General features: G+C 32.4%; 1 protein-coding gene across 1 annotated transcript in view; it reads left to right on the forward strand.

Annotated features, from left to right (window-relative positions):
* The window catches only part of LOC114349328 (nucleolar protein 8), a 31,317-nt gene that overhangs the window by 15,144 nt on the left and 545 nt on the right, over positions 1 to 15,628 (forward strand). The window contains exons 4-5 of the mRNA XM_028299666.2: positions 1,141 to 1,409; positions 12,621 to 12,869. Of these exons, the coding sequence (XP_028155467.2) occupies positions 1,141 to 1,409; positions 12,621 to 12,869 (518 nt within the window). The remainder of the gene's footprint in view (positions 1 to 1,140; positions 1,410 to 12,620; positions 12,870 to 15,628) is intronic.

Raw genomic sequence — 15,628 nt, forward strand, 5'->3', positions numbered from 1 at the left:
TAAGCTAAGCCAAATTATTTTGTGTGAATTATTGCTCTTATACAGTAAAATTATAAAGGCTCTTAACGATATAATTTCTTATTTGCAGTAAACCTTATTACCTATCTCAGAGAAAAAAGTGTCATATTTTGTTAAAGTTTAACACGCAAAATCAGCGGAATCGTTTAATATAAAATTAGTGCAAGAAGTGGAAAACATCCGTGCCTATATAAACTTAATTTACTAGTACCTATTGATGGGAAATAATCCACAATTTTACTAAAAAAAAAATGATTTTATTAACGTTTCGTAGTCCAAATCGGATGCCGTTGTCAAAATACAAAAAATATTAATGAATTAAACAAAAATGTTGTTGCTTAGTAAAAAATTCTTCTAATATGTATTTTTTTTAATCTGACTCATTTATATCGACAATTCAGACATATATTATACATTTTAAAGTAGAATACTTTAAAATGATATTGCTAATATTTATGAATTGCGTTTCTGGGACGACTCTACTGAAAGATAGTTTATTCGATTACATGAAATCAACCCCAACTCAAGAATATCCGTCACAAAAAATCATGACATGTGATCTGTTTTTAAAAATACAACTACATGCAACGGTGACAATAAATAATAACAACAATATGATTTTAAAGTCTTCTACGTTAAAATGTACATTATATGTCTAAATTTCCGATATAAATGAGTCAGATTAAATAAATGTTTAATGTTAAAAATAATAATAATGTTGTATGTAAAAATTATTGTTTAATTCATTAATATTTTTTGTACTTTGACAACGGCATCCGATTTGGACGTCGCAATATTAATAAAATTATTTTTTAGTAAAATTGTGGCTTCTTTCCCATCAAAAACTAGTTAATTACAAAAATTTCACAAGAAAATAGATTCAGGACAACATAATATATAAACTTAAACACCGCCTAACAAAGCTACTCAGTACAAAGTACAGTCAAGAAGTGACTCGTTTTATTAATTTTCGGTAGCGTAATGTGCGAGCCATAGTTGATAACCCGTTGATAACTCTGATTACCAACTAGTTTAGTTTCTTTTTAGTAGCTGTGTGTGCGAAAGGCCTTAGTGTTATTTTTATATGTGTTTTATTATTTTTAAATAATACATTATTTTTAGTACAAAAAAATCAATGTTACGGTTCGATCCATCACAACCGGAACATTCAAAATATGAACTACCGAAATCAATGATGGATAAAAAAGAGAAGAAACGAAAAAGGAAAGACTCTGAGACCGAAATGATGGAAGAAAAGAAAGTTGAAGAAAAAGAGGCTCCAGAAGTATCCAAAGAAGTGTTTTTCAAGATTTCTGATGATTTAAAAGAAACCTTTGAAGAAAAGAAAGAATTTAGCCTTCTGAGCATGTTTGGTCGACATGAAGACAAAGGTAAACAATATAGTGTAGGAAACAGAGGTTGAACCTTGCAAAATGGACACAAGTCCGGTTTTATTTTTTTTCTGGTAGATCAAGGGGTGCTTATTATAAGACTAACTTTTTCTGAAAAAATTTCGCCCCGGAACCCCCTTTTTCATCCCTTTAAAGTGGGTAATTGGTGGTTTTTGCGAAACATAGCCCTTCCTGTACGTTTTGCAAAAAATTTTTCTTAATAGAAATATGACGAGGACTATATTTCCTGCTATGTATTTCGCGACAGCATATGTCTATCACCCACTGTTTAGCGGGGGTGACGCCCCAAAGTTGACAAGTTTTTAAAAAAGATGTTTTTAAAAAATATATATTTTTCCCTAACTGTAACGGAAATTAGGAATAAATCCTGCGACAATTATTCATAACTAAGTGACTGATTTTTTGGTATAGGTTTTACTTAAGGGTAATTGGCCTATTTTTAATTACAGGGTGTTACATTTTAAAAAACCCCTTTTTATACCATCTGAACCGTTTATGCTAGAGTAAAAAGACTTTCAGTAATTACCCACGTACTGGTGCTATTTACAAATTTGTATAATTTACCCCCATTTTTTCCTCGGAACCACCCAAAAAAAAGAAGAATTAATAAATAAAGTGATTTTCTTGAAATCCTTCACACACAATGCCCTTTATTAATATGCTTCATATATCATTTTGTGCACGTTATTATTACCCATGCATGGACACCAAAAGCGATTTCCTAGTGCAACCCCTGTAGCCAAAAATAAATAAATAAAATGGGGGTTGAAACTTATTTTTTGTTTTTTGCTTTTTGATCCATACGGGCATATGCTTCATCAATAGTGCTTTTCAAAAATATATATGGTTATTGCAACATTCCTGCGGAAACCACCCCTATCCTTGAAAATATACTGCAGAAACTACCCCTATCCCTTGGCGAGCATGTTTTTACGATTTCCTCATTACTTATGCATTATTTTTAAACAAAACTTATACAAGGTTAAAGACCACTATTTACTCTAAAAATTAGGTTCTATTCATTTTTTTCGTATAAGCAACCGTTACGGCACAGTGGCGCCGTAAACTTCGTGATATGCTTGGCGGGCTCCAGTTTTTGTTTTTTATTTCGTCACTTGTTTGTTTTATTGATAAAGTACTTATGTAAAATAAAACAACACAGTGTAAGCTACAAATTATGACCTATACACATTTTACATTCTTTGCCCCCCAAAGCCACAGTGGTGGCCCAAAATCAATTTTTGCATATTTTCGCCACATACACGCATTTTATTTCATTAATGCTACCTTAATAGCACAATATTCACCCTTAAGTGGTCGCTAAGCAGTGGCGAATCCAGGGAGGGGTGATGGGGGCGATCACCCCCCCCCCCCTCAAACCAAAAGTGATATTATATTTAAAGATTATAAAAATATTCATTTATTTTTATAGAAATACTTGTATTATTATTTTTATAATGATGGCGTCCTTTTTATGTTTTAGCGACAGTGGCGGATCCAGCATCGTTAAGGGGCGTGCCAATTGGCTAAATTTCTATAAAAATAAATGAATATTTTTATAATCTTTAAATATAATATCACTTTTGGTGTGAGAGGGGGGTGATCGCCCCCATCACCCCTCCCTGGATCCGCCACTGCTTAGCGACCACTTAAGGGTGAATATTGTCCTATTAAGGTAGCATTAATGAAATAAAATGCGTGTAGGTGGCGAAAATATGCAAAAATTGATTTTGGGCCACCACTGTGGCTTTGGGGGGCAAAGAATATAAAATGTGTATAGGTCATAATTTGTAGCTTACACTGTGTTGTTTTATTTTACATAAGTACTTTATCAATAAAACAAACAAGTGACGAAATAAAAAACAAAAACTGGAGCCCGCCAAAGCATATCACGAAGTTTACGGCGCCACTGTGCCGTAACGGTTGCTTATACGAAAAAAATGAATAGGACCTAATTTTTAGAGTTAATAGTGGTCTTTAACCTTGTATAAGTTTTGTTTAAAAATAATGCATAGGTAATGAGAAAATCGTAAAAACATGCTCGCCAAGGGATAGGGGTAGTTTCTGCAGTATATTTTCAAGGATAGGGGTGGTTTCCGCAGGAATGTTGCAATAACCATATATATTTTTGAATAGCAGAATTGATGAAGCATATGTTCATATGGATCAAAAAGCAAAAAACAAAAAAAAATTTCAACCCCCATTTTATTTATTTATTTTTGGCTACAGGGGTTGCACTAGGAAATCGCTTTTGGTGTCCATGCATGGGTAATAATAACGTGCACAAAATGATATATGAAGCATATTAATAAAGGGCATTGTGTGTGAAGGATTCCAAGAGAATCACTTTATTTATAAATTCTTCTTTTTTTTGGGGTGGTTCCGGGGAAAAAATGAGGGTGTATTATATAAATTTGTAAATACCACCAGTACATGGGTAATCGCTGAAAGTCTTTTTATTCTAGCATAAACGGTTAAGATGGTATAAAAAGGGGTTTTTTTAAATGTAACACCCTGTAATTAAAAATAGGGCAATTACCCTTAAGTGAAACCTATACCAAAAAATCAGTCACTTATTTGTGAAAAATTGTCGCAGGACTTTTTCTTAATTTCCGTTGAAGTTAGGGAAAAATATATTTTTTTTAAAAACATCTTTTTTAAAAACTTGTCAACTTTGGGGCGCCACCCCCGCTAAACGGTGGATGATAGACATATGCTGTCGGGAAATAAGTCATAGAAAATATAGTCCTCTTCATATTTCTATAAAAAAAAATTTTTGTAAAAGGTACAGGAAGGGCTACGTTTCGCAAAAACCACAAATTACCCCCTTTAAAGGGGTGAAAAAGGGGGTTCCGGGGCGAAATTTTTTCAGAAAAAGTTAGTCTTATAATAAGCACCTCTTGATCTACCAGAAAAAAAATAAAACCCGACTTGTGTCCATTTTGCAAGGCTGTTTCCTACACTAATATTGATTTCTTTTCATCTCAATCCAGACTATAGCAGTATCTTATCTTATAAAATCCTAAAGCGACAAGTCACGCAGTATGTCCGGGACATTTGTTGATATGTTAACATTAAATGACGTTTAATAAACGTTGTTTTATTAATTTTTTTATAACAGCTTCAGAATAACTGAACCGATTTAACTAATTTCGATTTTGAAACATTTTTGAAGGAATCCAAGGATGGTTTAAAAGGAGAGAAAATGTGATGAATTTATAAAGAAATAAGCTGAAAATTCGAGCCTTATCATAACGAAAACTTTGTTTATTTACGTATTTAAATTCATAATATGGAAAATTACTATTACGAAAAGTTGTTTAGAATTAAAAATTATGTTTCAATTTGCAATTATATCATTCTAATAATAAATAATAAAGGCAGTTTTTGTTTTTATTCGACTCAGAGTTGGACCACCATCTCCATATAGCTATTTCAGCATCCCATGCATCTTCAGTGAAGCTATGCAGTCACAACTCTGAAGCGAATATTAACAACCCTGCCTATTTAAGGGAAACCATCGCGATACAATGATTCCACCTTTTGAGACGCAATCTAGCGACATCTCTCGCAATACGAGGAAAACAACGAAAAGCCCTAGATACAAAGTTTACTACTTTTTAAACAATTAGAATAATTGAAATAAAAATATAATAACAATATTTTAAATCCAAGACTTTTCGTTAATAAATTGCTTTCTGGCTGCATCCTGTATCTTTGGCGTTTACAATATATAAGCAAAAGAGACGACGAAAATAGGAGAAAGCAAATAGAGGACACTTTGGCCACGCATGGTTTCGCTTAAATAGGCAGGGTTGTTAATATTCGCTTCAGAGTTGTGACTGCATAGCTTCACTGAAGATGCATGGGATGCTGAAATAGCTATATGGAGATGGTGGTCCAACTCTGAGTCGAATAAAAACAAAAACTGTCTTTATTATTTTTCATCTTAACTCAGATTTGAGTATTTAGAAACTGTCTTTCGGTCCTATGTTCGTCGTCTCTTGTGCTTATATATTGTAAAAGCCAGAGATACAGGATGCAGCCAGAAAGCAGTTTATTAACGAAAAGTCTTGGATTTAAAATATTGTTTATTATATTTTTATTTCAATTATTCTAATTGTTTAAAAAGTAGTAAACTTCGTATCTAGGGCTTTTCGTTGTTTTATATCATTCTAATTTAAATGTTGTGAACTATAAAGATACTTTACTCAAAATCCATATTTTTTATATACCTCGTATAAAATTAATACAATTTTATATGTGATGGTTGCATCATAAATCTTAGACCGTGAAGAGCTTTTTCAGCTAGGGATGGCGGTTTTTGACAAAACACCGGTTTTCGGTTATACCGGTTTTTTTTACCTACGGTTTAACCTGCCGGTTATAACCGGTTGTTCCAAAAACCGGTGTTCGGTTTTTTTTAGTCATGGCCAATACCCAATAGGTTACATTTACATTGCGCTTTAGTTTGCGATACTCCATTCGAATGGATATCAGTCCATATCAGTATAACAATCAGTCATCAGTGTTGTGAAATCGGTTTCAGTCAGCTTAAAATTTCTCATTTACGCACGGGAACGAAAAATTTTCCGATTTTTTCTCTGAATTCAGTATTTTTTTCACTTATCTGGTTCTTCACCGGTTATTACTTTAAAAAAAAAAACCGGTTATAACCAGGACAAAAAAATAACCGGGTAAACCGATTGTTGCTGAGGAAAAAACCGGTTTTAGGTTATAACCGGTAGGTTTTTCCCATCCCTATTTTCAGCACCATCAAAACCTTAGGTTAGACGAAAATTAGCCATTCACCACATCGTGATCAGTATCTTGAGAAATAAGCGTGTTGGAAAACCAACCATAGAATTATAAATGTCTAAATATTTATGTTGTCAAAGGCCACACTTCCAAAACTTCCGGTTCCTCAAAAAATCGCATTTCTACTTACTTCCACTTCCAGCCTCTCCAAAAAAGTTGGAAGCAAGTAACGTCACGCCACTCTCTCACTCTCAGCATTTTCACCGTTTTGTAAGTTAAGTTCTCGTCTAAAAGTTAATTTTTCATTTTCTCTCATTTAAATATGTACAAGAGCAAAATAGTTATCAGGTTTATAAGTGTTTTTCATAGTTTTCATGTTTTAAAATAATAAATCAGTACTTAATGGATGGATTCGACCGTTACTTGATGGAAGTTCATTTTATCTCACAATAAAACACTGAAAAACGTTTGTTTTCTATACTTCCACAAAATGTATTACAACTATGTTATTACTACAGCTGTTTCGGCAAAGTGCCTTTCTCAAGTGATATATTTTACAATGTGTTTGCCTTTTTAAGTCTTTAACTGAAGAGGTTGAGGAGTGGGGAGCTGTTTGTCTCGAGTTGGTCATTCAGAATTATATCTGTATTTTTCAATTTATTAATTTCCATTGATTCTAAAAGTGATAGCTTAAAGCCTTTATTTTGAATATGTAGAATTTGAAACTCTTCATTGAAAGAATGATTATGATCTAGAAGGTGAAGTGCGTATGTAGAAGTGTCTGTTTTTCTATTGTTGAAAGCCCTTTTGTGTTCTGCTATCCGTTTGTCAAAAGTTCTGCCAGTTTGACCGATGTAAGTTTTCGGACAGTCACCACAAGTTAGTTTGTACACACCACTCTGTAGCTGCTTTCTCTTTCGGCTTTTATTGTTTTTAATATGTTTGCTTAAGTTATTGTTAGTTCTGAAAGCTGGTGTTATTCCTTTCTTTTTTATTTTCCAGACTTTTTTATAGTCCTCCAGACTAATTTCATTTGACGTAATAAATCTTTTTCCTAGTGTTCCTCCTACAGAAACTTTTGTTTTAGTTAAAAACCTTTTAGAACATAATAGTACAAATCCGATCATTGCATCTGAAATTTTACACCTTCTTGAAATTTGCATAAATCAAGACTATTTTGAATTCAATAATCAAATTTACACAAACAACAGTGCAGGACTTATTATGGGTAATCCTCTAAGCCCATTACTATCAGATATATTTATGAACCAACTTGAAACAACAATTTCTAAACACCCCGTATTTAAACAGTTCTTATATTGGCGGAGATACGTGGATGACATACTAGTCTGCTTTACAGGAACTAACAGACAACTTGACCAATTTCTATCATACATTAATTCACTTCATAGTAATATTGAGTTCACAATAGAAACAGAACAGAATAATTCCATAAACTTTCTAGATGTAACGATTACCAGACTACACAACAAACATGAGTTCTCCGTATATCATAAACCTACCCATACTGACACAACTATACACAATTCATCATCCCATCCTACACAACACAAATTAGCAGCCTACCATAGCATGATACATAGACTGACAGAAATTCCTATGACAAAAAATAACTTCGAGACAGAACTAAATATCATTAGACAAATAGCAGTAAACAATGGCTATAACGAACAAACAGTTAACAACATTTTAAACCAAAAACTCCATAAGAAAGCCTTGAAATTAGTGTATCCACCACCACAGAAAGAACCCAGTACCTTCTGCTCTCTCACATAAACTGGCAAAATAACAACAAAAATAGCCAGATACATAAAAAAGAAAGGAATAACACCAGCTTTCAGAACTAACAATAACTTAAGCAAACATATTAAAAACAATAAAAGCCGAAAGAGAAAGCAGCTACAGAGTGGTGTGTACAAACTAACTTGTGGTGACTGTCCGAAAACTTACATCGGTCAAACTGGCAGAACTTTTGACAAACGGATAGCAGAACACAAAAGGGCTTTCAACAATAGAAAAACAGACACTTCTACATACGCACTTCACCTTCTAGATCATAATCATTCTTTCAATGAAGAGTTTCAAATTCTACATATTCAAAATAAAGGCTTTAAGCTATCACTTTTAGAATCAATGGAAATTAATAAATTGAAAAATACAGATATAATTCTGAATGACCAACTCGAGACAAACAGCTCCCCACTCCTCAACGTCTTCAGTTAAAGACTTAAAAAGGCAAACACATTGTAAAATATATCACTTGAGAAAGGCACTTTGCCGAAACAGCTGTAGTAATAACATAGTTGTAATAAATTTTGTGGAAGTATAGAAAACAAACGTTTTTCAGTGTTTTATTGTGAGAAATCAGTACTTCAAAATTAAAATCAGTGCAGTGTATAATTTCACCTCCATAAAAAATAGGAAACTGAACCAGTCGCCTACACAACGCAAAATCCTGTAAACTGTAAGTACGTACAATACTTATACATACTCAAATTCGTCAGGTCGTCACGAGGGTTTGACGCTCTAAGAGGGAATTAGTGGCACAATCTTCCTTAATTTCTCCCCTAAAGCGTTATTTTAAGAGTGCCACTCGTCTATAAAGTCACATAACTTTTTTCTTATTGCATACTTTGACTTGAAATTTTCCAAAAAACTTCTTCATGAATTATATTTTATTCCTGTGTTGGTGAAAATTATAAACTAAAAAGTTTGCCACTCAACTTTTTTAAGTAAACATGAAACTAACGAAATCTGACGACAAAATGTTTAAAAATTAACAACTCCTCTTTTAATTTGTTTAAACAGTTTGAATAAAGCACATTGTTATTTAAATACTTCAAAGATGACACAGTAAAATTTTCAAAAGGAAACATTTACAGCGACCAAAGATTCAGCGAGGTAAAGTCGAAAAATCATTAAAATTGATTTTTCGCATTTTTTGCATAAAATTTTATTTTTTAACATGTACCACCAAGTCTATATAAAAATACACTTCATATTCAGATTCAGCGGTATCGAAAATATAAAGAATCACCAAAATTGGTCATTCATCTTAAAGTTGATTTTCGTCGTCGGTATAACGTAATTTTAGGAGTTGCTACCGCTCGCCTAAAAATGGAACAGTCTATTTATCATTAAAGGGGAGGCCGTATACTCGTACAAACCTTTGTTGTTAATACATTATTGCTTTCAAAATATACTCAAATTGTATTTTTAAACATCTTATTTATTTTATATAATAATTAAATTCACTATAAAATGTCATTTATATTTTATTAATAGCTAATTTAAAATTTAGTTTGACGTTCACGAAGTGTCAAACTTAAATGTAAATATCAAAAATATCCTATGCTTTGCTTAACAAATTCAGATTAAAACAAGCCTACTTACTAATAGCAACAATTTCAGATGATGTTTAGTGTGTCGGAAGAAAATAAAAGGATTGTGACGTCACATTTTAGACTTTGAGGTCGGTTATCTCGAAGATGGTTAGAAATATCGAAATGCCGTTTTCAGATTTGAATTCAGAAGACAAAACTACATAAGAGTCCATCGGTAAATCGGCTCTAGGTATTACAGGAGCGGCGATGCAATAACATACAGACTTTGCGAACTTATAAACGAAAAGTTTTCGTTGAAAAATACTAAAAACAACAATGTTATTTTCATATACAGTTATAAGATATTCTTTGGTTATAATAAACTCCTTAAGATTGATGTCACTAAAAACTGCAGCTATCTTCGCTTCTATTTATTTTTTACGTTTACATTTTCTATTCTACAGTGTGTTTAAAAAAAGGTAACACCATCTATGGGATAAGTATAAACTGAAAAATAATTGGGGTTTACTTAAAAATAAGTAAAAACTGTGTGTAACGCCAACTGTTTTAAGGTACTAGTACACTTTAGAAGACCAAAAATAATCATTTTTTTTCAAGAATTTTTCTTTCAGAACCTTTATTAAAAATGAACATAAAGCTTTTTATATATTAATATATAACTCTTAGAGAGTACAAAAAATATATCTTTTTTCATTTATGCACGCACATTAATATTGTAGAGGGCGCAAAACTCGAGGATTCGAAAAATGATGGCACAGTTAATTTCAGGATTGGGATATCTGAAACAAAAAAATCGTACGGCATTTGAAAAAGGAAGGTTTCTTACGTGACAATTTACCACAGTTTAAACAAAAAAAAAAAAAGAATGTGTGTGTACTTTGTACGCACGTAAGAAGTTATACTTCTATTATTATGATTTCAACGAAATTAATATACTTAACAGGTTATTTGTATTTTATTTAAATATTAAACTAACTTTCTTTACCTACCACTTTTTAAAAAATTTTATTAAAACGATACCAAAAATATATAAAAAAAAGATATGAATCGTCCGGGATTTGAACCCGGGACCTCTTGATCTCCGGTCACATGCTCTACCACTGAGCTATATCCCTTTTGCTTTGACAGGTTACAAGATTTCTCATACATACTGACAAATTTAATACAAAAATACTTTAAATATACTTACTATTATTATAAAATATTTTATTCCTGAGGAAGACAAATCGAAAGACACAAAAATTATAATAAAATACATTACTAAAAACACTAATATATTCTTTTCACACCTTTTCTTGCACTGATATATTTATACATAACTTGAAAGATTCAGCAACGAAACGACATACTGTCTGTGTGCGCATGCGCGCAGTATTATGAAATTTTACTCTCAATCGCGTCTAAAGAAGTATAACTTCAAAAATAAAAAATTAATATTTTTTAACCATGAAAAACTGAAGAAAAACTGGCGATTTTTTCACAAAAATTTTTTAAATTTTCGTAAAATCTTTTTTTTTTGTGGAATTTTTCACTAACAGTGGTAAATTGTCACGTAAGAAACCTTCCTTTTTAAAATGTCATACGATATTTTTGTTTCAGAGACCCCAATCCTGAGATTAACTGTCCGCCATCGGAACTACTTTTTTTCGAGGCCTCGACTTTGGAGCCCTCTACAGTATTAGTGTACGTGCCTAAATGAAAAAAGATATATTTTTTGTATTCTCTAAGAGTTAAATATTAACATGTAAAAAGTTTTATGTTCATTTTTAATAAAGGTTCTGAGAAAAAAAATCTTGAAAAAAAGCTTATTTTTGATCTTCTAAAGTGTACTAGTACCTTAAGATTTTACGAATTTACGATTTTACATTTTTTAAGATTTTACGAATAAGTATACATACATTCATATAGAAACTAAATTATACTCCGTCTAATATACTTACCGTTGCACGTCATCCGCGTCATAACCCGTGACGTCACATGATACCAACACGAAATATTTAGGCATTAGGTGTGTTCTTTTTTAGAATCATTTTGCCGAGTACACTGGAATGACAGCCACTAGACATATTTTATTATATACGCGTAGAAATAATATTTGAAGATGTCTATTTATGTTAACTTAAAGAAATACACAATAGTATATTTCATTTGATTTGTATAAATGGATTATAAAGCGTTTTTGTGAAGCACATTTGTTCGGAACACTGTAACTGTAATCGAACGAAGGCGATATTTTGGCATAAATTGGTAACATTTATTTGACAGTTGCGGTGATGACCTTCATATTTGTTTTTATTCTTTACTATAAGTATTTGTTTTATTATATTTATTGTTTTTATTATTTACTTTAACGTAAGATTATAACTTAATTCTTCTTTTCTATTTCTAAAGTTTTTATTTATTTCCATTGAAAATTAATTTGTTTTGTTGTATAATCCAAGTTTGCAATAATTATGTGATCTATTTGATTTAAAATGGATTCAGGATTTTTTTATACTTTGGCAACTATGTCAACTTCGATCTCTGACGTAAATAATGACGTGCAACGGTAAGTATATTAGACGGACTGGAATACTTTGTAAGCGTTAAGATATTTTATTTTTTGCTAGAAAACGGCGCGCCGCGTCGTATGAAAGAGAGGAAGGTGGATTTTTGTCACAAATTGAACGAGGAATTCAAAAATGATTTCTAATTTGAAATATCTCAGTGGCGTACTATTTTTTTTCTTTAACAAATTCAGACCATTACCCGTATGCGCGCCAATGATGCATATAAAATTCTTAATTGTATGTCAAAAATGCACAATAACTTCCTCTTAAAACCCACAAAATTGCATTACAATGTTGCAAATAGTGTCGGCAAAATCTTAAAAAATAGTGTAATTTTTTTTCTGAAAGCGGATGACGTTACAAAAATGTTTTACTAAGCAAATTTCAATTATTTTTCAGTTTTTTACTTATCCTAGAGATGGTGTTACCTATTTTTGAAACACCCTGTATATCTATCTCTTTTCATATACTGGGTCATCTACCCATCTTTAATATTATAAACATGTTTCTTATTTCAGATGAAGAAATTGACGACAAACCAAAAGAGCAGCCCGTTAGTGTAAATAATAAATTCCAACAAGAGAAAAATCCATTTAAATACGATTCATCTGATGATGAAGACCAAACTGAAGATATTCCTTCCCAGAATACGATAACCGCGACTGAAACTAAACAATTCGATAATATTAAAACACAAGGGGGTTTAAGGAGAACGACGACTTGGACTGATTCTTTCTTTTTCAAAGAGGACGACTATAGGTTACAAGGTAAATTAGCCACAACACCTAATCTATTAATCAATAAGATTCAAAACTCGTTTATATCATCATTATTGTCTTTTTCTTTATCCCTATACTGTGTCGGCCTCCTTAATTTGGATTTTTCAATACCATTTACTGACCTGTACCATGTCAGCGTCAACTATCTATCTATCTATCGATCTATCTATAGCCCAAAATCTATTCATATGCTGAATAAAGGTCTGTCCCATTTGTCTCTGTCTTCTGTTTGCCCTTTCCACATTGGACCTGCGCTTTGCTCAATGTCATTTTCCCATCTCATTTGCGGTTGACCTTTTTGCAGTATATGGTCTCCAGCGGCCAATTTCTTTATTCCATCTTCCATCATGATATCTTTCGTTGTGCCCAGCCCATTTCCCTTTTAATTTCAATGCATGTTCGACAGCATCCATTGTTCCGGTTTTGCCTCTTATCCACTCGTTCCTCTTTGTATCTCTCAGCAATATTCCCAACATTTGTCTTTTCATAGCTCTTTGAGTTTTCTTTATTCTATCTTAAGTTGCTCTTGGTACACGTCCACGTCTGGGTCCCATATGTCAAAACAGGTAGGACGTATGCATTAAATACCTTCGTTCTTAATTCTAAAGGTATTTTTTGGTTTTTGATAGTATATGAGTTTTCCGAATGCCGCCCACCCCATTCTTATTATTCTGTTTATTTCTTTAGTCTGGTTACTTTTGTCTGCTCTGATAGCTTGTCCTAAGTAAATATATTATTGGCACGTTCTATGTTCCACCTATGGTAATTACTGATGTGTCTTCTGTATTAGTCATTATTTTAGTTTTCTTTAGATTCATTTTCAGTCCTTTTTCAAGAGATGTTTTATCTAGGTCTGAAATCATTATTTGTAGTTGTTGCTACCAGGAGTACATCATCGGCGAATCTTAGATGATTTAAATATTTCCCGTTGATACAAATCCCTTTATTGTCCCAGTCTATAGATTTAAAAATGTTTTCCAACGCCAGAGTAAATTGTTTGATATTTGGTGTCAGCGTCAACTAAAAAAGTCTTATTTGGTCTACCTCTGCTTTCAGTAATTTTAACTCAGCAATTTTTCTTATTGGCTGATTTCGACGTTAAGCATGTGCTAACATGACGTTAAACATGTTTCCCACTCAAGTGGTAAGCGTATAAAGGCGTCATATACTTTGACGGTCATGAACGAAAACAATTTAATAATATGTATTGTTTTCTGTCCTTTACACTACACAGAAATCTGTACGAGTTTACATCTAGCAAAAGCTTGCTATCCCTTTTATGTATTGACAGTATAGTCGAAGGAGCACGATTTGTCAGTCTGTGTTTGAATGACAAAAAACATGAAAAAAGGTAAGATTGAAAGAAAAATGATGTTTGGGATTCAACCAACATGAGATTTGGAGATCCATACACCCATGAACGTTGCTAACTGTTCAAATGAACACCTACCTTAGAATTTTCTCAACTCCGGAGACTTTAAAAGGCTGGTAATATAGTGAGGATGGATGACTTGGCTGATAGACAAGAGAAGCTACGGAAAAGTTGTAGAGTGAAATGTCACGGACACGACAAATCTGATCAGCGTCGGAACTTGGAAGTAGCCGCAATGTTTAATTAAAGGATACAATAGAAATTACAGGAGGCTAAGCCTGATTTGAGCTGTATCCCCATTAGAGGAGGGGGAAGACGATTAAAATTATATTACATATATACATACATAATATATTATACAGACTATTTAGTTTTTGGATTGGATATGGATATACCCAATTGAAGGAAGCGCTAAAATCGGCAACATTGCCGTCATTGTGGAATGACTGAATGAATCGCGCGAATTAAAAACATACACTGTTATCGTCTTGGTGGGAAGCGGGGACCATCCTGTTCGAACGCGACGGTTGTACGACGGTCGATTCGTACTTTACGATGTTGCCATTCATAGCGTGTATGTATATACAGGGTGTCCCGGAAAATAGTGCGTTCCTTAAAGGTATAGGTAGAAGGCACCATGTAGAACAAAAAACTCTTATAACATTTTTTTCTAAATGCAACCGTTTGACCAAAAAATTAAAATGTATTTTGGTATCCAAATTTAAATCTGACAACTATGTGCGGTACGCAAATTTAAGCATAGACAGTCCCATGTAAATAGATAGAAGATGATAGTAAACAGATAGTTTTAAAGAATCCTGTTTAGTGTCAATGCCGAAAATGTTTTCGAATAGTGAGTGTATTACCTATTATGTTATTACCTATGAATGGTGTTTGTGAAAGGTTACTTGAAACATCTATTCGGTATATTAATTATTTTCAAGTAAGTACAACTTAGTTATTTCAGTTCACAAGTAAACAAATTACTGAGACATTATCTGGTGTATTTAAGTTCCACTGTAAACTATTAAAACTATGTAATTCAGTTAAAGCCCTCAGCAATACTCGGCATTCAACCCATTTAAACCTTACTAAATACATAATACTAGTTTAGTTAAAAGATGTGTTTTTATGTTAAAATATGTGTAATTCGTTTAAAATTATGCAATAGGTATTTCAATACATTTCAAAAGAAAATAATTTTAGTAAACAAATAGTAAATACATAAGTATTACCTACTATTAGGTTGGATTATTTTAAATACTGTTAATCACAATCACAAACGAGTTCTTATTATGTTATTATGCCGTAGTGCGTACGATGTTGCCAGTTTATTAAAATTTCCAAACATTAAAATACAGGTATATGGAAAACA

The sequence above is a fragment of the Diabrotica virgifera genome, chromosome 4, assembly GCF_917563875.1.
Source record: "Diabrotica virgifera virgifera chromosome 4, PGI_DIABVI_V3a".
Classification (NCBI taxonomy): Eukaryota; Metazoa; Arthropoda; class Insecta; order Coleoptera; family Chrysomelidae; genus Diabrotica; species Diabrotica virgifera.